The 27,417-nt window shown below is 41.3% G+C and overlaps 1 protein-coding gene across 1 annotated transcript in view; it reads right to left on the bottom strand.

Moving 5' to 3' along the window:
• celf4 (CUGBP, Elav-like family member 4) overlaps window positions 1-27,417 on the bottom strand; it is a 1,275,411-nt gene that overhangs the window by 346,581 nt on the left and 901,413 nt on the right. The window contains exon 5 of the mRNA XM_041191287.1: window positions 18,060-18,139. Coding sequence (XP_041047221.1) covers window positions 18,060-18,139 — 80 coding nt within the window. The remainder of the gene's footprint in view (window positions 1-18,059; window positions 18,140-27,417) is intronic.

Here is a 27,417-nt window from a genome sequence, read left to right on the forward strand (position 1 = left end):
GATTGCACTGCCTATTCTTTGTTGGTGATTGAGCGTAGATTGATGGGGTGGGATTTGGCCGGATTGGATTTGCCCTGCTCTTTGTGGACTGGACATAGCTGGGCAATTTTCCGCATTGCCGTGTAGGTACCAAAGTTGCAACTGTACTGGAACAGCTTGGCTGGTGTGTGGCTGGTTTTGGTGCGCAAACCTTCAGTGCTATTGATGGGATGTTTTCAGGACCCAGAGCCTTTGCTGTCTTCAAACATTTCTTGATATCACGTAGAGTAAATTGAATTGGCTTAAAACTGGCCTCTTTTATCTTGGGGACCTCAGGAGGAGGCTGAGATGGATCATCCACTTGGCACCTCTGGCTTTGTCTTTTGCACTGTCAGGCTGAACTTCCCCATCATTGACAGTGGGGACATAGGTGGAGCCTCGTTCTCCAGTCAATTGATTAATTGAGCACCACATGCATGGCTGGATGTTGCTGGACTGCAGAGCTTTAATATGAAATGCTGGTTGTGGGATTGCACAGTTGTTGCCTGGCCTGCGGATTATTTTCAGCATTTTTAATTTTTAAAAATTTCTGTATGTTGCATGCTGTTTACACTGTTCAGCATATATGTCTTGTGGTGGAGCTTCACCAGGTTGGCACCCCATTTTTATGATGCCTGGTATTCCTTGTGTGCTCCTGGCATTCTCTTGTGCTCTTCTCATTAGGGGCGTAAGAACATAACAATAGGAGCAGAGAAAACCATTTGACCCATTGAGCCTGCTCTGCCATTCAATCTGACCGTACCTGACCTTCAGCATCAACTTCACTTCCAACCCCCCTGCCACTCCTCATATTCCTTGAATCCCTTAAAGACAACAATCTGTCTACTTCAGCCTTAAATATATTCAATGATGGTAGATCCACAACCCACTGGAGTAGAGAATTCCAAAATTCACAATCTTTTGAATGAAGAAATTTCTTCTCATCTGACCCTTAAATCTGACGCTTATTCTGAAGCTGTACCCATTTGTTCTGCATTCCCCAGCCAGGAGAAACAAAGTCTCAGTGTTTACCCTGTCAAGCCCCTCACAATCTTGAATGTTTCAATGAGATCACCTCTCATTCTTCTAAACTCCAGAGAGCATAGGCCCAATTTACTCAGCCTGTCATCATTGGACATCACTCGCATCGCGGGGACCAATTTTGTGAACCTTCCCTGTATTGCCTCCAATGCAAGTATATCCTTCCTTAAATATGGAGACTAAAATTGCATTCATTATTCCAGGTGTGGTCTCACAAGACTTTATTCTTGTAATCCAACCTCTTGCAAGAAAGGCAATGTGATTTGCCTTTTTATTGCTTGCTGTACCTGAATGCTGATATTTTGTGTTCCTTGTATGAGTAAACCCAAGTGTCTCTGAACATCAGCTTTTACAAGTGTCACACCTTTTAAAAAACACTCTGCTTTTCTATGCTTACGACCAAAATGAATGAGTACACATTTCCCAACGTTATACTCCATCTGCCACCTTGTTGCCCACTCTCTTATCTATCTATAACTCTTTGCAACCTCTTTGCATCCGCCTCACAGTTTGCATTGCCACCTAGTTTTGTATTGTCAGCAAATTTAGATACATTACTCTCTGTCTTTTCATGTGTGTCATTAATATAGATTGTGAATAGTTAATGCCCCAGCACCGATCCTTGCAGCACTCCACTATTCACTGCCTGCCAATTTAAAAATGCCCCATTATCCCTAGTCTCTGCTTCCTGTCAATTAACTAATCCTCTATATGTGCTAATATATCACCACCAATTCCAAGAGCCTTTATCTTGTCTATTAACCTTTTGTAATGCACCTTATTGAATACCTTTTGGAAATCCAGGTATACTACATCTATCGGTTCCCCTTTATCTACCCTACTAGTTACATCCTCTAATAAATTGGTCAAACAGGATTTCCATTTTGTAAAATCATGTTGACTTGTTCTAATCATACTATTCCAAGTGCATTGTTCAAACTTCCTTCATAAAATATTCTAGCACTTTACCGATGATTGGTGTCAGGCTATCTGACCTGTAATTCAGTTTTTTTTCTCTTTCCTTTCTTGTACAGAGGCGTTATATTTGCTAACTTCCAATCTGCTGGGACCATTTCAGAATCTCAGGAATTTTGGAAAATTATAGCCAGTGCATCCACTACAGCAGCTATCACTTTTAGAACCCTAGAATGTAGGCCATCAGGTCCTGAGGATTTGTCAGATTTTAGTCTCTTAAGTTTCTCCAGTACTTTTCCTCTACTGATATGAATTACCTTAATTTCCTCACTCATATTAGTCCCTAGGTTACCCTCTATTTCTAATACGTAACTTGTGTCTTTTACTGTGAAGGCAGACACAAAATATTTGTTCCTCATTCCCCATGATAATTTCTCCTGTCTCTGCTTCTAAGGGACCAACATGTACTTTCACTATTCTCTTCCTTTTTATATAAATGTAAAAGCTCTTACAATCTGTTTTTATATTACTGACTGGTTTACTATCACATTTTTTTCCCCCTTTCTTATCACCTTTTTGGTGACCCTTTGCTGGTTTCTAAAACACTCCCAATCCTCAAACTTACTACTATCCTTTGTAACTTTCTAAGCCTCTTCTTTTAATTTAATATGATCCTTAACTTCCTGAGTGAGCCACGGATGGTTCTTGCTAAGTTCGGGGGAGAATTTTCTCTTCGTCGGGGCGGCTGGGCACGGACAGGCGCGCAGCCAATCACTGCCTGCAATTGTCTGCGTGCCACCATTTTACATGGCAGGCCAATTAAGGCCCGCCCAGCATGATGTGCACCCAGAAGCGCCGAGTGCTCCATGTGCGGGCGGGGGGAAGTAGGCTGAGTTGGGGCCTGCGTTCTTTCGCGCATGCATGTGAAAAAGTGCAGAAATCTCCCCGAGGCACAGAGCTACCTCAGGGAGATTAGTTTGATTTAGAAAATTTTAAATGAGGAAAAAAAATTTTAAGACATGTTGCCTCTTGGGCCAGTATCACATGAGCTGGGGCATGGCTATGAATTTAATTAAAATTTTTGTTAAACTTTAAAAACTTTCATGAAACCTCATCCTGGCAGTGGATGAGGTTTCATGATAAATGCGAAGGCCGCCTGGGCTCTTTGCTTGCCCACCAACCTTAAGGTTGGACAGGCAGCTCTTTTCATTCCTTTAATCGGTTTTTAAATGGCCTTAATAGGCCTTTGACAGTTCAGTGTCCGCGCAGCCGACTCTGTTGTGTGTCCGCTGAACTGGAGATCGGAATGGCACATGGTGACGTCGAGATGCACGCCCGATGTCACCGTGCGTCATTTTACACATCGGCTAGGGGGGCCCGCCCCCGCACGCCAACCTGAAGATTCTAGCCCATGTTTTTCAATGAAATTTTTGTTGAACACTTTGATCTGTTTCTTTAAACGTTTCCCACTGTTTATTTACCACCATTCCTTTTAGTCTATTTGCCCAATCAACCCTCATTCTTATGTTCATCAACCACAAAAAGCTAGACTCTCCCACAAAAGGAAACAACCTCTGCAACTACCCTGTCAAGCTCCCTACCATTTCAGCAGGTAATAGGGAAGGCAAATGGAATGTTGGCCTTTATTTCAAAGGGAATGGAGTATAAAAATAGGGAAGTCTTGATAAAACTACACAAGGCATTAGTTAGACCACACCTAGAAAATGTGAACAGTTTTGGTCCCCTTATCTAAGGAAAGATATACTGGCATTGGAGGCAGTCCAGAAAAGGTTCACTAGGTTGATCCCAGGTATGGAGGGATTTTATTATGAGGAGAGGTTGAGCAGATTGAGCCTGTCCTCATTGGAATTTAGAAGAATGAGAAGTGACCTTGAAACACATAAAATTCTTAGGGAGCTTGACAGGGTAGTTGCAGAGGTTGTTTCCCCTTGTGGGAGAGTCTAGGACCAGAGGGCATAATCCCAGGGTAAAGGGCCACCCATTTAAGACAGAGATGAGGAGGAATTTCTTCTCTCAGAGGGCAGTAAATCTGTGGGGTTCTTTACTAGAGAGCTGTAGAGGCTGGTTCGTTAAGTATATTCAAGGCTGAGATAGACAAATTTTTAATCAGTAAGGGAATCAAGGGTTATGGGGAAAAGGCAGGAAAGTGGAATTCAGGATTATCAGATCAGCCATGATCTCATTGAATGATGGAGCAGATGAATGGCGGAGCAGATGAATGGCCTATTTCTGCTCCTACGTTTTATGGTCTTATGGCTTTCTTTAAGTGGATATTTTACTTTGTCATTACTAATCAACCCTGTCTCAGTACACAAAACTACATCTAAAATAGCTTTAGCCCTAAGATAAAAGTGAAATACAATGGGTACTGGAAATCTGAAATAAAAACAGAAAATTCTGGAAAAACTCAGCAGGTCTGGCAGCATCTGTGGAAAGAGAAACAGAGTTAATGTTTTGAGTCCATATGACTCTTCTTCAGAGCTCTGAAAAAGGGTCATATGGATTCGAAAAATTAACTCTGTTTCTCTCTCTACAGATGCTGCCAGATCTGCTGAGCATTTCTAGCTTTAGCCCTAGTTGGTTCCACAACATATTTCTCCAAGAAATTGCCGCTAAAGCATCATAAAAACTCATCTTCCACCTTTACCAATTTGATTGGTCCAGTCTATATGAAGATTAAAGTGTCCCACAATTATTATATTGCCTTTATCACAAGCTCCAATTATTTCTTGATTAACGCGCCGTCCAATGGTATATCTACTATTGGCGGGGGGGCCTATAAACTACTCTCACCAGCATTTCCTGACCTTGCTATTACTAATCTCCCATACTAATTCTACTTCACAATGTTTTCAGTCAAGATCCTTTCCCACTAATATCCTTATGTCATCATTTATTATCAGGTATACCCCTCCTCCTTTTCCACTCTGCCTGTCAGGTCAGAATATCAGGTACCCTGGAATAACCATGTCTCTGCAATGACGAATAGATCAGAACCATTTTTCTCTATTTCTGCCACTAGTTCATCTATCTTATTGCAGGTGCTCTGTGTACTCAGATAAAGTGACTTCAATTTTATTTTTTCAACTACTATTTACTGCATGGACCTTACTCTCAGATATACTATTACTATTGCAATCTCTGTCCCTTCCTAACCCCCCTCAACTCATCTTTACCCACATTGATACACATTTCAATTGTCTCAACTTTTATCTTTTGATTCTAGTTCTCCCTTCACCCAAATCCTCCTTCCCCTCTCCTAGTTTAAAACCATTTTTCCCTACTCTGGTGTATTCTCATGCTTTTACTCTGTGTCTTCTTGTCATACTCTAGTTACCATTATCTGTATCACTACGCTGCACTATTGCCTTCTCCTTTCTTTTTAACTTTCCAAATCTCCCTTCATGTGAGACCTCCCCACCATTATTTAGTTTAGAACCCTCTCTACAGCACTGGTTATAAAACTTGCCAGGACACTGGTCTCAGCACGATTCAGATGAAGTCCATCCCAACTTTACAGCTCCCTCTTTCCCCAGCGCTGGTGGCAGTGTCCCATGAATCAACACCCATTTCTCCCACCCCAAGAACCACGCATTCAACCCTCTGATGTTCTTAACTTTATTCTTTCATGGGATGCAGGCATCGCTGGCAAGGCCAGTATTTGTGGCCCATCCCTAACTGCCCTTGAACTCAGTCGCTTTCTAGATCATTACACAGGGCAGTTAAGAGTCAACCACATTGCTGTGGGTTTAGTGTCACATGTAGATCAGATGGGGTAAGGTGGGCAGATTTCATTCCCTAAAGGACATCAGTGAATCAAATGTGTTTTTACAACAATCAATGCTAGTTTCATGGTTGCCATTAATGAAGTGAGCTGGCAATATTATTTACCCTCTGCCAATTTGCTCATGGCTCAGATGGTAATCCAGTTACCTTTGTGGTTTTGCTGTATAACTTAGGCTGTAACTGCTCATACACCCTCAGCAGAACCACTTTCTTAGTCCTACCTATGTCATTGTTGCCCATGTGCATCACAATAACTGATTCTTCCTGTCCACTCCAAGTGCCTCTCCAGCCCGGAGATGACCTTAACCCCGACACTGGGCAGACAACACAGTCTTTGGGACTTATGCTCTCGACTGCAAAGAACAGTAGCTACCCCCATAACCATACTATCCCCGGCTACCACTACGTTCCTTCTTGAATGGCTCCCTGCACCACAGTGCCCTGGTCAGTTTATTCATCCACCCTGCAGCCCATGCACACATCCACACAAGCTGCAAGAATCTCAAACCTGTTGAACAATTGTAGGGCCTAGGCTCTTCCATTACTACTGCCTGAGTCTTCATGCTGCTTGACTCACAGTCCTACCTACCTGTCCCTGACCACAGACCAATTCAGAAGTACCTAGCCTAAGGGGTGTGACTGCCTCCTGGAACCAAGTATCCAAGTAACTCTTCCCCCTCCCTGATACATTGCAGTGTCTGAAACTCAGACTCCAGCTCATCAACCCTGAGCCAAAGTTCCTTGAGCTGCAGGCATTTACTGCAGACGTGGTTGCTGTGGATCACATACTGTCCACCAAAGCCCACATGCTACAGCTGCAACACATCACCTGTCCTGCCATCTTTATTGTGTTTCATTTAAATAATAAGGTTTCAATTTCAGAATTGTCACTGAATTGTGATCTGTAGTAATACTAAGTAGTTTAACCAGTTAAGCTATAAATTTAATGCAATAATTATATTAAATTATATTAAATTAAATAATTAAACTACTGTCCCAAATTAGAGGGATAAAATCTTAAAACTCAACAACCAATCACCTACCTGCTCAACTAATTAATTCCTTGAATACTCCCCAGCTAATGGAGACCGAAAAAAGGGTACAAAAAGCAGCACCTCCCTCCCCGTCTGCACCAAATTTCCAAATTAGCACTTGTTCTTCATCACACTCAGGCCTCGTTATCACAATATGTGGTCGCAAAACCTGTCTGCTTTTACAGAAGGCTGATGACTCACACCCAAGATATAACTGCCAAGTCAGCATCCTGCTACAGTAATTAACACCTATTCAGACAACCACTTTTAACCGATTGACAGATAACTCCCACTGCCAGGCAGTTTCTGTTAAACTGTGTTTTTTTAAACTAGCTTCTGAGTCAGAGTCTGACTGTTAATCTAAATTATATCTTGAGAAAAACTTACCAGGGTTATCCCACCTGCAACAAATTCCCTAGTTAGTGCTTGTTCTTCGTGGCACTCAGTCCTCATCATTTCCACTTTCATTGACCCAGGGTTGATCCCCCGGCTTGGTAGTAATGGTAGAGTGGCAATATACTGGGCCATGAGTTACAGATTATGGTTGAATACAATTCTGCTGCTGCTGATGGCTCTCAGTGCATCATAGATACCCAATTTTGAGCTGCTAGATCGATTCTGAATCTATCCCATTTGACACAGTGCAGTGCCAAACAGCATGATGGAGTATATTCTTCATGTGAACACGGGATTTTGTCTCCACAAGAGCTGCGCAGTTGGCACTCTTGCTGATACTGTCATGGACAGATGCATCTGCGACAGGTAGATTGGTGAGCATGAGGTCAAGTAGGTTTTTTCCTCTTGTTAGTTACCTTACCAGCTGCCACATAGATGTGTAGCACCTTCAGGACTCGGGCAGCTCGGTCAGTAATGGTGCAAACAAGCTACTCTTGGTGATGGGCACTGAAGTACCCTAACCAAAGCATATTCCCTGGTCTTGCTACCCTCAGGGCTTCTGTCAAGTGGTGTCCAACATGGAGGAGTGCTGATTCATCAGTTGAGGGGAGAGGGTAGGTGGTAATCAGTATGAGGTTTACTTGGCCATGTTTGACCTGATGCCATGAGACTACATGGATTTTGGAGGCAATGCTGAGGACTCCCAGGGTAACTCCCTCTCGACTGCCTCTGGTGGGTATGTCATGATAGTGGAACAGGAGATACCCAGGAATGGTGATGGGTGTGTCTGGGATATTGACTGTAAAGTATGATTCAGGAATATGACTAAAAGAGACTGTTGTTTGATAGTCAAAGGACAGATCTCCTAATTTTGGCACAAGACCCCAGGTGTTAATAAGGAGAACTTTGTGGGATTGACAGGGCAGGGTCTGTCGTTGTCGTTTTCAGGACCTCACACCCCTTTTCACACAATATTTTAAAACAGTCAAGAACCCTTTGATCTTTACTTTTTAATACAGTAGGAAGAAATTTGTAACTCAATTTTAAATTTACCTGTACATTTGTGTTTTTACTTGTTTGTTGGTTGAGATGTAGTACAATGTCCAATAACAGACTGCAGCTTTTAGGAACAAGGGTAACATTGAGGAACAAAACTTTGCTATGGACAAGGGTATTCTTTTATCTTGGAGGCTTGGGTTTGAATTCAACTGAATCTCCTCTGTCTCTGGCTGTAGGAGCCCAAAATGAAATCTGTGTTGTTCCTTAGTGTATGTAAGACCCACACACAAAACTGACCATAATTTAGAGAAAATGATGGCAAACTCTGGAAAACTGGATTAAACAGAAAACGCTGGAAATGCTCAGCCGCTCAGGTAGTACCTGTGGAGAGAGAAACAGCATTAACAGGGAGAAATTTTAACCCCAAAAACTGCCAGGTTTGGGTCAGGCAGTAGGTTAATGAGTTAAAAGACTGAATCCTAAGCCCAGTCTGCCTTCAGGTTTTAATGGAGGTGGGTTGAGGGCATGGGCCACCAAGCCGCTCTTAGGAGGCAGATTGTCAGTTTAAATATTATGAGACTGGCAGCCTCATATTGATCCATGTTTTCAAATTTAACTCTGGTTGACCAGGTTACCTGGGCCTTGGGAAATTCAGCAGCTAAAAGAAGGCAAGGGCTGTTGGATCCAGGAGGTAAATGCCTTTCCACTTATCGACAAGATCCAGCATTTCTGTTTTGTCAACCCCCGCAATTGTACACCCACCTTACACTTCCAATCTTTCACTGGCCTCCCACACATGACACATACATATGACATCCCGACTGAAGTCTCCAATTTCACACCACCTGCACCTTCAATATCCCACCCGCCTTGGCCTCTGGTTTCCCCTAACAGCATCTAAACTCCTGTAAGCCCATCTTTTCATCTCTTCACTTGTTCTGTTACTAATTATCTATAACTTGCCCAATCATCTATTTTGTCATTTAATTTTGCCTTCCCTCCACTCTATCATAGACATACCCGTTTATACTTTCATCCTCTCCCCCGTTTCTTTGTCTCTGTCCTTGCTTAAAACCTGTTACATTTCAAATTTTTCCAGCTCTGATGAAAGGTCATTGGCTAGAAACATGAATTCTGTTTCTTTCTCCACAGACATTTCCTGACCTGCTGGGGAGACTTTTCTGCCCGTCGGTGGGGTGGGGGGTGGGGAGGGGGGGTGGTGAGCGGGAACAGGCATGGGCGGGTGCCATTTTACGTGGGTGGCCCAATTAAGGCCTGCCCAGTGTGACGTGCACCCAGAAACGCTGAGCGCTTGCTCTGCAGGCGAGGGGAGAAGGCTGAGTTGGGACCTGCACTCTTTCGTAAGAGCGTAAAAATCTCCCTGAGGCACAGAGCTGCCTCAGGGAATTTAATTTCATTTTGAAAAATTAAAATAGAATAAAAAAATTTCAGACATGTCCCCTCATGTGACAGTGTCACATGAGCTGGGACATGTCAATGAACTTTAATGAAAAAATTTATTTGATTTATAAATCCTTCATGAAACCTCATCCCGCCAGTGGATGAGGTTTCATGATAAATGCGAAGGCTGCCTGGGCTCTTTGCTTGCCCGCCAACCTTAAGGTTGGATGAGCAGCTCCGTTAATTGTTTTAATTAGTTTTTAAATGGCCTTAATAGGCCTTTGACAGTTAGGCAGATGCGCAGCCGACTCTGGTGCGCGCCCGCCAAACTGAAGTCCGGAATGACATACGGTGATGTTGGGACGCATGCCCGACGTCACCACATGTCATTTTATGCGTCAGCGAGTGGGGCCCGCTCTCGCTCACCGACCAGAAGATTCAGGCTGCTGAGTATTTCCCTGATTTGACATAAATTAGCAGCTTCAGCCAGTGATACCACAAGAATGGTTTGGATGGGAAGCAATGTTTTTCTGATTTTGAACATATTGCTGTGACCAAACGGACAGAGTTAAGTATTTTTTCATTGGAGAGAAGGCATGAGCTTTGTAGAATCAAAATTGTATAGCCCAGGAGCAGGCAATTCAGTCTGTTTTTTGACAGTAGTATCCACTAAGTTCCAATCCCTTTCCTTTTTTGATCCTTTATATTTTTCAAATTCATAGTCAGTTTCTTGTATTCGGAACATAATAGCTCAATTGTATCTACATTACTGATGTCTCAGCATTTTAAACATCTGGATCATGTTCCCTCTCAACCTACAGTTCTCCAATAAAAATAATGTCAGTTTTGTGAACCTCACAGCATAAGTAGATCTTACAGTATATTGCTGAAAAACGAAACTTCTTTTGTCAAAGCTTTTCATCTTGCACTCATCAGGACAATTCACAAGAATACCAAATGTAAAGAGAATAACAATTTATATTATATGAGATGAGAGTGCTGATTGGTTGGCAAGTGCACTCTGATTGGTAGAGGCATTGCCATGGAGAATGCACCAGCTGATGGTGATTGACAGTTAACTGCTAAGCATTGTTTGAAAATTTAAACCAGACAGCTTAACTATGATTAGTCAAGGCATTGCCCTGAGGAATGAACCAGCGAATGGCTGCCAGGTATTTTGTTTAGCTGAAACAGCGCAATGCGTTTATATGTTCTTACTGTTCGCAAAGAACAGGACCCTGTATATTAAGATATGTAGCTTTCAGTACACACAAATATGCCATACTGCAAGCCTGACTGACAATCTTTAATCGGCTGTCAGCATAATTTTTATCACACAGGATTATTTAGTAAATGTTGTCCAATTTTGAAATCACATCCCTTGTTGTTTTGAGTTTTGCAAGCACGGGCTTGTTGAGTATGGTTTGTACCTTGCCCATTGTGAACAGCGCAAGGGACACACTATTTGATACAACTCGCCAGTCTTTGGGACGTACAGCCTACATACCTAGCATCACACTGGCACTGAAATTCATATACCACATTACTCATTTCTATGATAGGCAGAATGTCTTTTACATGGGCTCCATCCTATGCTCAGATTCACCTTTGAAATGGAGCAGTCAAATGAACTCCCTTTCCTTGACGTACAAGTTGAGAAATCTGCCAGGTGATTCTCTACCATGGTCTACTGCAAGCCTACCTTCACTGGTCAATATACCGTGGGGATTCTTACAGTTCCACACACAATAAGATTGGCCTTATTGGCAACCTTGCAAATAGGACCCCAGCCATTTGCTCACTATACAAACTTGATGCTGAAATAGGCATCAAAGGCATCCTGAGGGATAATGGCTACCCTGATCATTAGGTGCTGTATTCGTGCAAACTCATGAAAGGCTCTCACTTTTGGCCCTGAAAAGTGTCCGACCTACCTCAGATTACCCTGGAAGGGCAAGGTATCTCAAATATTTGAGCAACAGGTGAAGCTAGCTGTTTCATGCTGCTACTATGCAGTAGCAACACAAGTGGTATTTGTCATGAAGAGGATTCTGCTATCAAGCCAGAATGACTTTCTCCCTTTCACACAAATGAGTAACGTGGTGTATGAATTTTAGTGCCAGTGTGATGCTAGGTATATAGGCGGTACGTCCCAAAGACTAGCGGATTGTATCAAACAGCATGTCCCTTCTGTACCCAACCAACCCATGCTTGCAAAACTCAAAACACAAGAGAGAATTTTCCCCCCATTGAGGGGCTGTGTGGGGACGGGCACAGGCCCAATCGGTGTCCCTGATCGGGTTCACCAATTAAGGCCCGCCCAGCGTGATGCGCACCTGGATGCGCTGTGCGCTCCATGTGTGTGTGTGTGTGTGTGTCTGTGTGTGTGTGTGTGTGTGTGTGTGTGTGTGTGTGTGTGGGGGGGGGGGGGGGGGGGGGGGGGGTGGGTGGGGGGGGCTGTGTGAGGGGGGGTGCGGTGGTGGTTCACAGAGTGGCGAAAGAGTGCAGAAGTCTTCCTGAGGCACAGAGTTTTAAAAATTTTAATAAAGAAAAAAAATTTAAGACATGTCCCCTCATGTGTCACATGAGTTGGGACATGTCAATGAACTTTAACGAAAAAAGTTATTTAATTTATAAGCCCTTCATGAAACCTCATCCTGCCTGTGAAAGCCACCTGGGCTCTTTGCCTGCCTGCCAACCTTAAGGTTGGACGGGCAGCTTTCTCAATAGGGTTAATTAGTTAATTAATGGCCTTAACAGGCCTTTGATTGTTCAGCAGGCACACAGCCAACATGGCTGCACACCCGCCAAACTGAAAATCTAAATGAAGCGCAGTGACATCAGGACGCATACCCAATGTCACCCCATATAATTTTATGCCTTGGCGAGCAGGCCCCATCCCCGCTTGCCGAGCCGAAGGTTCAGCCCACAGTGTCCAACGTTAGATGTGATTCCGTGATTGGATAGCATTTTCTAAATAATCCTCAATGTGCTAAGAATTATGCTGACAACCAATTTAAGACTGTCAGTGAGGCTTGCAGTGTGGTGCATTTGTATGTATGGAAGCTACATATATTAATGCATAGGACCCTGGTCTTTGCAGCCAGAAAGAACACGTACCCACATTGCATCTGTTTCAGCAAAATAAAATAAGTGACAGCCATTCCACAGGGCAACGCCTTGACCAGAGTTAAGCTGCCTGGTTTAAATTTTCAAATAATGCTTGGCAGTTAACTGGCAGTCAACACTAACCAGTGCATTTTCCATGGCAATGCCCCTATCACTCAGTGTCCACTTGCCAACCAATCAGCACTCTCTTTTCATGAAATATAAATTGTTGTTTCCTTTACATTTGGTATTCTTGTGAACTGTGCTGATGAGTGCAAGATGAAAATCTTTGACAAAAAGTGTCTGTTTTTAGCAATACTCAAGTTCTGTGCTACCGTACAGTTATTTTACAGTGTAGCGCTCCCGATGCAGAGCTTTGTGTGATGGGACTGCATAGTGGGAAGTTGGACAAGGAGGCTTGTGTGGTCCTCTAGGCTTCATATAATTTGGTGTCCAACATTTTAATCATCTCAACACAAACTGGAAAGGTCAGGAATTATAAAAAAGAAAAGTGTTTGGGCTGTGAGATGTTGACCTTGGCATCCAGTTCCTGATAGGTGCTCATATTGCATGTGGTTTGGGTTCATAGTCTCAATTTCCAAATTAATCTTTTCCTCTTTCTGATGCAATATTCTTCCCTTTACCAAGCTCTTTAAAACTTGCATTTAATCTCTACTGTTCTATTACCTGATTTGAACTTGTACTTTATCTTTCCTATAGCTTTATTCCTAGAACCAATCTTGTTTATCTGTATTGTTATTTTTGGTCTTAGTCTTCAATACAATGACAATGAGAAACCATGTATTTATTTAGTTTCATGCGTACAGTTATTCCCAGTCAATACTAAATCATATACAGCAGCTGCCCGAAGCATTGGCTTCAGCTATTTTGAGAAACAATCAGTTTTTTATACAAAGTTTCTTCTGCTTTCACCTCTCTTGTTTTGGTTGTCCCTGATCTGTTCATTTTAATTATGCGATATAAAAGTTCCTGATTATTGCATTTGAATTTGTTTTTGCTTTTAGTCTCTTGAGGAAGGTTAGGAATCATAGAATGTTACAGCACAGAAACAGGTCATTTATCTCATCAAGACTGCAGCTGTATTTTTCGCCACATGAGCCACCTAATCTAACCATCTCTGTGAAGGCTTTGACAATGTAAGAAATAGGAGTAGGAGTAGGTCATACTGTTCCACCTGCTCTGCCATTCAAGATCATGGCTAATCTTCTACCTCAATTCCTTTCGTATACAAAAATCTTAATGTTTCAGATATAATTTCAGTGCCTGTTAAGAACAATGGTTTGGATTTTGCAATAATAATGATGGCAAAACTGCCAGTATTAAATGTCATAACACCACTGACTCTACCAGTGACTTCAGAGTCTACATATGCACAGGGTAACATGGAAATCCAGAAGTTGCTGTCAATGATTCAATAGTCTTCCAGAGGGTGCATTTTGAATTCCTCACAAATTGCAACCCCTAAGCAATCAATTAATTGATGGAAACTTCCAGCCATACGCTATTAGTCTTGCTGTAAAACCCTTAAAGTTACACCTTGTTGAATGAGGTGTAACTGGGTTTTAATGCCGTTAAAAAGTTCAATTTTATTGCAAAACACCCTCACTGGCCCTGAAGAGCAAATTTTATATTTGCTGAATGTCAAGTTTCTCTAATATGATAAAACAATTCCATAAATTTTTAAAATGATAAAGTATTTTTAAAAAGTCTTATCTTTATTTTAACTTTGATTTAAATTTAATCATCTTTTGCTATCTTAAATTTTAAATTAAAAGTAAAGGTATTCAATGCTTTTAACTTTCCACTTTGCTGTCTATGATATATTATATATATGTCAGCTGAGGTTGGTAAAGGAATAGGTTAGTGCTGTAAGTTTCATGTTCCTGGAAATGCTGAAGGTTTTGCTTCACTAGAAACAAGGCTAGTGGAATAATTATTCTTAGGTGATGACAGCTGTAGCTAGCCTGAAAAGGGGCCACGGTCAAATAAGGCCTAGTGGGAGAGCAACTGGGCAGATACCTAAATTAAACAACCCTACTACAAAGCTGTCATAAACTTTTCATTTATTCTTGTTTAATTAAGATGGCTGCTGAAATACGCATGTTAAGTAGTGTGTGGAAGTAGAAGAGAAATTACTTCAGTGAATCACTCCATGGTTCAACATTTTCATAAGAAACAAGGACACTGGACTGAATGCCATTTATGAACAGCTTGTTAACAGGTATTATGAACAGCCTTAGACATAAATAACTGATAGTGGAACAGTTACAAATAATGAAGCTTCTGGAGAGTTAGTTTGAAGGCCAGAATAGAATTGATCATGGAGAACAGCTTGAGATGAGATAAGGAAAGGATGATATAAGGCCTAATAGATCAAGGACAGAAGGTATGTGCAAAGGCTCAAAAAGTTATTGCAGGTGAATGACATTAGAGGTGGTTTTCACACCAAGGTTTCAACAAAGAATTCAACATTTTATGATATGTCTTGAAATAAAGTAAGTCTTTATAGGGCAAAATGGTCTTGTCAATTATCCATCCAGGTCCAACCATGGAAAAGGGTATAAAGTACGAAAGGGTATCCTAAGGGTAGATGCTTGCTAACCTCATTGGGTAGTTTGAGAAATTGTTAAGACATGAGGTACTGAGAAGAAAAGTGGAAGAAGGAGAAGAAAGAAAGAGCAGTTCGCACATGCTAGCCACCCTGCCCAATCTGGACCAGTACTCGCTACTTGACGTGATGTTTTTCATATGTACAATGTTCTGTGGAAAATTCTATCTTATCCGAACAGAATAGCATCTCCACGATCTTTCTATAGCAGCTTTAACATTCACCTGATTAAATTTAACATGCAATCTAAAACCTGGCACTGCTTCAAAGCAGAGAAACAGCACTGACTCTCCGGTCAAGATTCCACACTCAGGTCCTGGTGTGGGGTCTAAATTTACAACCTTATAAGAACAGGGACAAGAGCTGGAAGTCATAGGATGTTCTGATCATACTTTCAATTGAAGTGGCATCATGGGATCACCCAGACTTGATCAAGTTGTGGATATAACTTTTAAAAGTGTTTGCAGTAAAAAAAAAAACTAGAATGAATATGACCTACTGGCCAGGCCAGGAAGTTGATGATTAGCCTGTGGGCCAGTTCATGATAAGCTAAGGAATGTGAGCTTTGGGTCAGGGTAAAATAAGTTGATGAATGGTCTATGAATTATATCGTAATAAGCTGATTTGCTTAACCTTGGGGTCAAGCTGAGATATGCCGATGACTTGGCACAATAGCAAAACATCAGGAAAGATGAGCAAAGTTCGTGTTTTGGAACAAACTGTGAACATCGTTTGTGTAAAAGGTCAAGACATTTTGTGATTGTTTTACAAATTCTTCCATAACTATGGAGGTGATGAACGGGTCATTCCATGTTTATGTTGTATACTTATTTGTAATCAAGGATGTAATGAATTAGACATATAAGATAAGAACATTGTGAGTTAAAGGTGAGTTTTCCCAAAGCTGGTTTATATAACAGTGTAACTTCGAATTGCCTTTTAGAGCATTCTGAAAGGACACTGGCCCAATGTGCACACTTGTACCAAATTAAAACTGCTGCATGAATCTATCTACAGTTGACTCTGTGTCGAGTGTCTTTTAGATACTTTCCCAACACAATGAATGCCTGGTGAATTTCACCAAAATTGTATGTTTCTAGCTGTGCACGTGTCTAGCTAGCTGCCTGCAGTACACACAATTGTTATATCATCTTCTGATTGGTTGGGAAAAATCTAATGATATTTAATTGGTAGATAATCTTGACAATTAATAACAAACTGTACATCAGTGTATTTGAGCTCACTTTTGAAGCTTTGAAAAATCCTTCCAAAAACAGGGTCAACGTATATGGTTAGTATAAAATGTGAACTGCTGGTGTTGGTGTAGGTGGTTACCATTTTGAAATATAAAAAAAATTCTGTTCATCGGTTGCCATGTGCAGTCTGCTCTGTGGGTTATATTAAACTCCTGCACATCTTCTTGACAACATGGCTTGATCCCATGCATTGACTTATAAGGCAAGTATAATCCTAAACATGTATTTCTGAGCAGAAAATTTGAGGCTGACTCCTAATGCGAGTATAGTCCTAAACATGCATTTATTAGCTGAAAAATGGGGGGTCGACTTATATGCTGAATATAGGCCAAACATGCATTTTGGCATCTAATAACAAGGGTAGTCTTATATGCCAGATCAACATATATGCTGCAATCTATGGTATTCAATTTCACTGTCTAGTTTATTCTTGTTTCTTGTTTCCTTGTTCCTTTAAATTCATCTTGTTATTATTTTATTATGTCCTTAAGTTTGATTTCAGTTTCTCTAACCTATCCATTTTGCAAACTAATTTTGTGGGCATTGGCAGACTAATACATGTTGCTATAGGATCAGAACACATTCTGACTCACACATCTGTTATCCTAGGTATAAAATGTCAGCCATTTCTAAGAGCAACAAAACCATTTCTGAGCTGCCTTCCCATTACCTGAGGAAAGACCAAGAAATCCCAGAAATACTCATGTGAACTTAACAAACTAAAAATAAAAGCAGTTCTGAGCACACGCACTGTGCATCATGACACTATTGAAGACATATCTGATACTTGTATAGAATGCTTCCAAATGTTTCCCATTACAAAATCCATTTACTTACTAAAAATAGAATATTGCAGCATAGAATTTGACAAAGGTACTTGGCGAACTTATTCACTCTTCCCCGGTACCAAAATCCTTTGTAACTGAAACCAGTTTCAATATTTAATGCAAATTATAGTGAACAGTTAAACCTTTATTACTTTTCCCCGTCCTTACTGACGACTTAACGGAGCAGTACCAAGTATCCATTATTATCATAGAAAGGAAATTGTAGTGGATTGGTCACTGAGCATGGATGTAATCCAAGCGTAATCCCATGCGTATTTTACTGAGACGCCAAATCCATCCCACTAGTGATGCCCCCTATGCTCATCCATGGCAACGATGGAGGGCAGGCATGGTGATTCAAGCAACTTGGAATTCGCACAAAGCAGTTTGAACTCTTGCTTCAGACAGACAGGATCACTAAAGAAATATTCTCTTTAGGATGCAGTGCTGATGGTAATGCAAATTCACATATAATTTTGATTGAACAAATGTGAAAATCCTCATGTGCTTGATGACATGTCATTAGCAGCACTGTAGACTCTGTTTTCTATGTTACTTTTAAATTGCTTTGGGACTTGTCAAATAATGTAAGAATTTAAAACAACTGAATTTCTCTGCTTGTACTTACTGGCATCGTCTGGCTACCGTGTAAGGCGTTGATGGCTGCCTGGGCCTCTGCATGTGCGGAAAATTTCACAAATGCACATCCTGTGGGGGGGAAGAAAAGGACAGGCTGCTAAGCTGAGAAGACTGTGGCTACATGGAATATACTGGAGACCCTTAACTCAACATAAGCATCACTCTTTAAAATTATGGTGGATTATCAGACTTTTTCACTTATCTATAACCAGTAATAAATACATATAGCAAGCGTAAATTAGCAAATTGATTGACCAGTGTATTATTGAGCCAATCACTACCAGATATGCTATAACACGGCACTCCATGTAAACATTTGATCAGTCCAGTCCAGTTTTCCATAACAAAATAATGCCTGAGTTTAATTTTAAATATTTGGTACTTCAGCTGAAACAATAGAGCTGTCAGCTAAAAACATTCCGGCTGACCATTTGGGTTTCGAACTGTATATTCTATACTTGTGCGTAAGAATATGGATTATATTTTATGATGTAAATTAATATTAAATTGTTTCACTGATCAATAAAATTCTCAAAAGGTAAAAATGTTGCTTGGCACACCTTCAAATTCCAAGCTGTTGGATAATGCTACCACTCATCATAATTAACAATAGACAGCAGTTTGACAATAATGAGTTTGAGCTCTTTTGAAATTTTAGGTCTCCTTTGCTGATACAATTGGACACCACTGATTACAACGCACAATATTAGGCTCACAGTAATTACTGGAAGGGATAAGGCTTTGAGTTGTGTGTTCAGGGCCCAAGTGGAATATCATTCATAGTCAGTTGGTGCTTCATCTGGATTCACTGTTGCACAGTCGATCAAACCTATAAAGTGAATTGTCAGCATTTTGGCTGATCAGCCAATCCATGCCAATCAGAGATGAGAAGCTGACATCTATATTGTGATTTTTGTGATAATTCTTTGTTGACATCATTATAGACTCCCCCCCACCCCACCACCACCAAAATAATTAAAAAAGATAAAACACTGGTGTTGTAAGTATCTCCAAGCGTCCAGAAATTTATTTGAATGAACTAATAGATTTCTGACACTTAATCCTATCATTCGATAGTTGCTACTCAAACTTGCTAACAAATGCGGAAGAGGGACCGTGACAGTTCTCAGACACAGCTGCTGAGGCTTTGACTGGCAAAAAGCTTGTCTTAGTGCAGGAGGCATTGTCCTTAGCTGGCTCTTTCAATATTCAAACATTTATGCTTGTGGTTTCTAAGTCCACGTTCTATGCTAGCTGAAGGGAAGATATGTGAATGAAATCATGGTAAAGAGTGTTGAGAAAAATGGTGGGGAAAGGTCAATTAAAATTGATTTCATGAGTGGGGACATTGAATGAGGATAGGATTGAGCACAGATGTGAATTCCTGCATAACTGAATTATTTAATGCAACCCACTGTCTATATTCGCACTATATATACATTATATAGAAAAATAAAATCAATGTTTTAAACAGTGGCAAGGAGGGAAAAAAACTCAGCTTGGAAGCTTTGTTGAGAAAGCTGGAGTTTGTGAGGAGGATTTCATGTAGATAATGTTTTTGATAGTTCTTAATTACAGCTTTTGTCCAACATAAGAAACCTGTCTTTTTAAATTTGCAACCTAAAGAAGAAGTTTCTAAAGCACAACCATCTAAAACTGGCCTTACCCTTAGTCATTAGTATATCTTCTGACAGTTTATATTGAGGTGTCAGATCCACTTTACTTTCTGCACAGTGAATATGTCATTTCAAAGATCCATCAAAATGACTAATAAGGTCTTCAATTATCCTAACCCATTCACATTAGGTATTAAAAGCAACTCATTACTACATCAAGCTCCATTAACGTCCCTGAGTCTTTTGTAATGCCATCAAGATATTTTTGCACAGTCAATTGGAAACACAGAAGAAACATTAACTGAACAAAGCACAGTGTGGTCAGTAAGTCTCACCAATCTTTATAAGTGTCTTCTTAAATTAATATGCATCGGAAGAGTTGTGCAAATGACTACTGGGCCACTATAAGACACCAAAGTATGTTATTTTCATGAGCACAGAATAAGGTAAGTGGAGGGAGCTGAAATTTGGCAACAGGCTTCAGATATAAACAGTGACTATAGGCTAAGCAGTAGGAATGCAAAATTAACCTGGAGACTACACTGCTACTCTTTTTATTTCTATATATGTTATGATTTATAGCAATTGTCTAAGGTGAGGTATATCAGTTCCAGGAATGTGACCCCCCAATCCCCCATCACCCCCAAATTAGTGCAAGGATCCAGTGGTTACAATGAAGCATTCGAAGATAAGGTGATAGTTAAAGACGTGGGTGTATTTTCCAGCCCAACTAGACTGACCTCATGGGTCAGGCAGTTGGCGGGGTGGGGGGTGGGGGGTTGGGGGGGTGGGGGTGGTGGTGGTGTTGGGGGGGACTTGCTATAGTGTGCATTTTACAGGATGCTAGTCAGATTTAGTGTAAGAACTTCATGGTAATCAGCAAGGACACCATTCCTAGAAGGAATTCCTAGGCATAGTTTTGCACTCTCTGAGGGGTAGAATATCCAATGCTATGGAAAACTAAGCAATTGATTCTCCTTGCTGGGAATTGTTTGGCCAATGATTTAGGGCTTCCATGACCTCATAGAAGCTCTACACCTTGAAAATAGTCACATATGCTGAAGCAGTGCTCAGCAGCACAGCAGCAGGAGAGGATAGATGGACCAAAGAATGATTCATCGTCCATACCACTCTGCAGCTCTACTCAAAAAATTCATGAAAACTCAGAAAGCAAACAGATCCAACCAAACATCACAAAACCTCAAGCAGCGCCTGCAGTTGTAGGTGTATAATCTAATCCTGTAGCAGGACATAATAGACACTCTTGTCCTAGGAAGCTATGGGGAAAACCGTATCACTTCCTTCTCATGATGGTAGCACTAAGAAAAGCATTAGTCTAATTGGTATGAGACCCTCATCATACATTCTATCAAAGGAGAAGAAAGGACCCAAAAGCTGCATAAAAACGCTAAAATTTCGTTAATAAATTGTGGCCATTTGTACTTGTATCATTACCCCTGGATACATCCTTGGCTCCTTCTATTTCTCATTGACTTGCTGCCCCTCAGGGAAATCATCTGAAAATATGTTAGTTTCTGCATGTATATGATGGCACCCAGCTCTATTCTGACACTAACTTTCTCGATTCCTCCACTTATCAGATTGCTTGTCAGATATCCAATAGGGGATGAGAAGAAATTTCATCCAACTGAATATTGGGAATACTAAAGCAATTGTCTGTGCTCCAGAGGCAAACCCTTTTTAAATTATTATTCTATGGGATGTGGGCAAGGCCAGAAGTTATTGCCCAACCCTAATTGCCTTTGAGAACGTGGCCACCTTTTTGAACAGCTGCAGTTCCTGTGGTGTAGGTACACCCACAGTGCTGTTAGGAAGGGGGTTCCAGTGACAGTAAAGGAACAGCAATATAGTTCCAATTAGAATGGTATGTGGCTTGCAGGGGAACTTGCAAGTGGTGGTTTTCCTGTGCATCTGCTGCCCTTGTCCTTCTAAGTGGTAAAGGCCGGGGGGTTTGGAAGGTGCTGTTAAAAGAACCTTGGTGATTTGCTGCAGTGCATCTTATAAATGGTACACACCGCTGCCATTATGCATTGGTGTTTAGGGTGGTGAATGTGGTGCAAATCATGGGGGCTGCTTTGTTCTGGATTGTGTCAAGCTACTTGAGTGTTGTTGGATCTGCACTCATGCAGACAAGTGGAGAGGATTCCATCACACTCCTGACTTGTGCCTTGTAGATGGTGGAGAAGCTTTGGAAGCCAGGAGGTGAGTTACTCACTGCAGAATTCCTAGCCTCTGACCTGCTCTTGTAGACACAGTATTTATATGGCAAATCCAGTTGAGTTTCCGGTTGATGGTAAACCATAGGATTTTGATAGGGACACTAACACTGTTACCTAGACACTAACACTGTTACCTAGACACTAACTCCATCTGTCTCCCTGACAACTGTTTGAGGCTGAACCAGACCGCTCACAACCTTGTTTCCATATTTGAATGCAAGATGTTTCTGATTACATATCCACACAGTCACTAAGATCGCCTATTTCCACTCTGTAATATTGCCTGAAGCCGCCCCTGCCTAAGCATATCTTCTGCTAAAACTTGCATCCAACGCATTATTACCTCTTGACTTGCCTATTCCAAAGTACTTTTGGCCAGTCTCTTTTACATTCTACTCTCCGTAAATTTGGTGTCATCCAAATTCTGCTGCCTATGTCCTAACTCACACCAAGTCCAGTTCAACTTTTGCCCCTGTGTTCCCTTACCTATATTAACTCATGGCTAACCAATGCCTCAATTTTAAAATTCTCATTCTTGTTTTCAAATTCCTCCCTGGCCTCTCCTCTCGCCACCTTTGTAATCTCCTCCAGCCCTACAACCCTCCGAGACATCTGCACTGCTCTAATTTTGACCTCTTGAGCAATCCAGATTTTAATTGCTCCATCATTGTCTGTGCCTTCAGCTATCAAGACCCTGAGCCTGGGGACTCCCTCCCTACCTCATCTTTCATCCTTTAAGATGTGCCTTAAGATCTATCTCTTTGATCCAGTTTTTGATCATCTATCCATATGGCCTGGGGTTTGCAATGGTAATGATGGTGAAGTTGGCAGTGTTCGTATTCATTATTCCAGTGGAACTAACAGAAGTTTCAGAAGCCCACAGATGAGTAGCAGAACAGGGAAATTCAGAATCTGTTGTCTGTGATTCTACGCTTCTTCAGAGGTTGTAAGAACCTTTTAAAAAGTTACATCTTATTAAATGAGGCCTAATAGGTTTTTAATGCCATACTAGGTTCACCACCACCTTCTCAACAACAGCAGCAACTTAGATTAATATAGCACCTTTAACATAATAAACACCCCATGGCAATTCACAGGAGCATTTTAAAACAAAGTATGACATTGAGCCACATAAGGAGATATTAGGAAGAATTTTCCAGTCAGCGAGTGGGGGCGGGGCCCGCTCGCCGACGCGTAATATGACGCGCGGTGACATCAGGCAGGTGTCCCGAAGTCACCGTGTGTCATTTAGATTGTCAGTTTGGCGAGGATGCAGCCACGTTGGCTGCGCGCCCGCTGAACGGTCAAAGGTCTATTAAGGCCATTAAGAAAATAATTAAAGTTGTTAAGAATGCTGCCCGTCCAACCTTAGCATTGACAGGCAAGCGAAGAGCCCAGGCGGCCTTCGCATTTTTCATGAAACCTCATCCACGGGCAGGATGAGGTTTCATGAAAGGTTTATCAATTAAATAAAAATTTTTAAAAAAAATTAATGGACATGTCCCAGCTCATGTGACAGTTTCACGTGAGGGGACATGTCCTTAAATTTTCTTTTCTTTAATTAAATTTTTCATAACTTAAACTAACCTCCCTAAGGCACCTCCGTGTCTCAGGGAGATTTCTGCGCTCTTTCACGCACATGTGCGAAAGACTGCAGGCCCCAGCTCAGGGAATCCAACCCCGCACCCCCCTCCCCCTCCCCCCACCCCGCCCCACCACACAGGGAGCTCTCAGCGCTTCTGGGTCTGCGTCATACTGGGCAGGCCTTAATTGGCCCGCCCAGGTAAAAGGGCGGCACCCGATCGGGGGCGCTGATCGGGTTTGCGCTCGCTCCTGCCCGCCCCAGCACAACTCCACTAATGGGGGGAAAATTCAGCTCATGATATGTTTAAAGTCAGGTGACCAAAAGTTTCGTTAAAGAGGTAAGTTTAGTGTCTTAAAGGAGGAAAGCAAGGTACAGAAGCAGAAAGGTTTAGGGAAGGTATTCCAGAGTTTGGAGCCTAGGCTACTAAAGGCACAGATACCAATGGTGGCACAATTATAATTGCTGATACATAAGAGGCCAGAATTAGAGGAGCACAGATATTTTGGAGGGCTGTGGGCTGCAGGAGATTAGAGATAGGAAGTGTCAAGGCCTTGGAGGGATTTGAAAACAAGCATGAGAATTTTAGAATCAAGATATCACTTGGCCGGGACTCAATGTAAATCAGAGAGCACAAGGGTGATGGGGGACTTGCGGTGAGTTAAGACTCAGACAGCTGAGTTTTGGGTTACTTCAGGTTAACAGAAGGTAGAATATGGGAGACCAGCCATGATTGCTTTGGAATAGTTGAGTCTAGAGGCAATAAATGCATGAAAGAGGGTTTTAGCTGAGACAGAGATGAGGTGAGACGGTAGCGAAGTCAGCTGATGTCACAGAAGTGGAAACACAGGGTCTTAGTGATGACATGAATATAAGGCTGGAAGTTCATATTGGGATCAAATGCAACATCAAGGTTGAGAACAAACTAGCTTAATCTCAGAATGTTGCAAGGTAGAACTAGTAGGTAGGGAACAGAGTTTGGAGCAGGAAACAAAAACATTGGCATCAGTCTTCCAAATATTTAATCAGAGAAAATTTCTGCTTATCCTGTACTGGATATCAAATAGAACAGTCTGATAATTTAGCAACAGCAGAGGGGTCGAGAGATCACTGTTATACTGATATACCCCACACCCCTCGAGTGAGGTAGAGCTGAGTGCCATTAGTGTGTATATGTAAACTAATGCTGTGCATTTGGATGATGTCATTAAGGAGAAGTATACAGATGAGAAATAAAAAGGGGCAAAGGGTAGATCCTTGGGAAACACCAGTGGTAATTGTGAAGGAGCAGGAAGAGAAGTCATCACAAGTAATTCTCTGGAGGCGAGTAGACAGGAACCAGGTGAGAGCAGTTCCACCCAGGTGGACGACAGTGGAGAGGTGTTGGACATGGATAGTGTGGTCAACAGTGTCAAGGATGAGGAGGAAAATTTACTGTTGTCACAGTCACATTGGATGTCATTTGTGACTTTGATAAGAGCCATTTTGGTACTGTGGAAGGTGCGGAAACCTGATTGGAGGGATTCATACATGGAGTTCCAGGAAAGATGGGAATGGATTTGGGAAGTGACAACAAGTTTAAGGGCTTTGGAGAGGAAAGGGAGGCTGGAAATGGGATGATGGTTTGTGAGAGCAGCATAGCTAAGGGTTGGTTTATTGAGACGAGGTGTGAAGAAGGCAGATTTAAAGGAAAGAGGGTGGATATCTGAAGATAGGGAACCAATTAGAGTATTGGTTAACATGGGGGATGGGAGAGATCAGCAGTTTAGCAGGCATAAGATTGAGGTAACAGGAGGTGGGTCTCAAAGGTAATTATGGATGGACAATAAATGCTGACCTTGTCAATGACGCTCACGTCCCGTGGACGAAGAAAAAATGAGTAAATAATTAGGGCTAAACACTCTCACTGTCCTGAATAGCTAATGCTATATTTGTGGAATGTCAAATTTCTGCATTGCAACAAAAAAATTCCACATTTTAAAAAAATAATATATTTTTAAAGTTTATATTTATTTTAGCTACTTTCCTAATCCAACCATGTTTCAATACCTGAAGTTTTAAATTCAAAGGGAAGGATAAAGTACTTTTAACTCCCTGATTTCCAGTCAATAAGAATATCCCAATGTGATTAGCTGCTTATCCTGTTTGCTGACATCACTGCTGCTGCATGCTTGGAGACCTGCTTGACTTGGCACCAGATTTGAGCTGCTGTCAGGAAAGGGGAAATCCAAGCCATAGGGATTGCTAGACCTTTGTGGGTAGTAATCTTCAAGGTCATTGGTGAGCGCCATTGCTTCATAAAGTCCAGGCAATATTTCTTTATGTGGTCCAGAGTCAAATTTTGTTTTGTAATGCTCCTGTGAAGCGCCTTGGGGCATTCTACTACAGTAAGGATGTTATATAAATACAATTTTTTGTGGTAATAACAATGGGTCAACTTTTAAATTTTGCTGTCAGTCCAGAATATGACAGGCCCATATATGATTTTATGTGAAAGCTCAAGGCACACTACTTTCTTGGCAAGAATCACAGGAACTTGTGAGTGTGCTGCTGAGCATAACTTTAAATTCTACGAGTTCCATGAATTTCTGCAGAACTTCTCTCGCTCATTCACAAGCTTTGGTGCAAGAACTATTAAAATGCCAGGCAAATGGCGTAATTGCCACTTACACTGTTTTTTTCGAGGTTTCCATGCTTTTCCACTGAAGTTATGGTGGATGAATGGAAGAAGTCCAAAAAAAACCACATCCCATAATATTAAAATTAACCTCTCAGCTAGAAGTCCTCAGGCTTGCCTTAAGGCCTAACTGGAAATTTCTAGTGACAGAGGTTTGACAAGCTGGACAGCGACCTACTCCAGCATCACCAGCTGTTGTGATTGAAAAATGTCTCCATGGAGACCAATGTTCTTCAACTCTGCCCCAATGTCAGAACAGTACACTCTTGTGTATCCTTGTGAATTTTTCTATTTCCACACTAATTGTCCTCATGGCCTCTCTGACGAATATTATCAGCATCAATAAGGAAGTTTACTGAGATAGTCTAAATGCAGTTAGGGCCTGTACAGCAGTAGAAAAAAGAAACTTTCATCCTTTCAATCCAGACTGGCTAAAATATCTTGGGTGAAAGACAATGGGCTAAGCCACAGTGTAACTTACTCTGACCATAAATATTTTTGAAAGCATTTTTATAGCACAGTTTGGTATTTCTTTGGTGGCTGTTGTTAACTTCAAGTTACTTAAAGAGCTATTGTAGATCCTTGGGATGAGTGGTATCAGTGAATTCATGCCACAAGCATTTCTACACAAACAAATACATAGTACTAATCATGCAAATGTTAAAGGAATGTTGCAATATGATATTGTATTCAGTTTTCAATTTGTGAATACATCGTAAAGAGATATTACTTCACTTATGCTCAATGAAAGATAGAATTTAATACTGTCACCTGAAATTCCAATTTACAACACTAAGTCACATTATATTCTGGAACTGAACAGGCCAACCAACAGTAATAGATATGACATACATTGTGACTAACTGGACAATGGAATAATCACCAGCATTTTCAATTACAAGAATGCCCTTTGAAGTTGACAGTGGCAAGGGGAGCAATCATCAGAATATGCCTGTATTATCCTAAAATGGTCAACAAACTGATTGAAGCATTTAACTATCTCTTTACCCCTTAATCACCTTTATGTTTCCTATTTTATCTGGAACTTGATGAAGCCTACAATAGTGGACCAATATGAAATACTAGGAAGGTTTCTTCAGCCTTTCTTTGAGATTTTCTATATTCGCTGAGTCTAGGGTTTGTGGCAGCTACAATTCTATGATAAAGGACTAATAACTCAAGCAGTTGTGTCATTCACTTTCGGGCAGAACATCACAAAGCTGGAGTTTTGC

Source organism: Carcharodon carcharias, chromosome 1 (assembly GCF_017639515.1).
Source record: "Carcharodon carcharias isolate sCarCar2 chromosome 1, sCarCar2.pri, whole genome shotgun sequence".
Lineage (NCBI taxonomy): Eukaryota > Metazoa > Chordata > Chondrichthyes > Lamniformes > Lamnidae > Carcharodon > Carcharodon carcharias.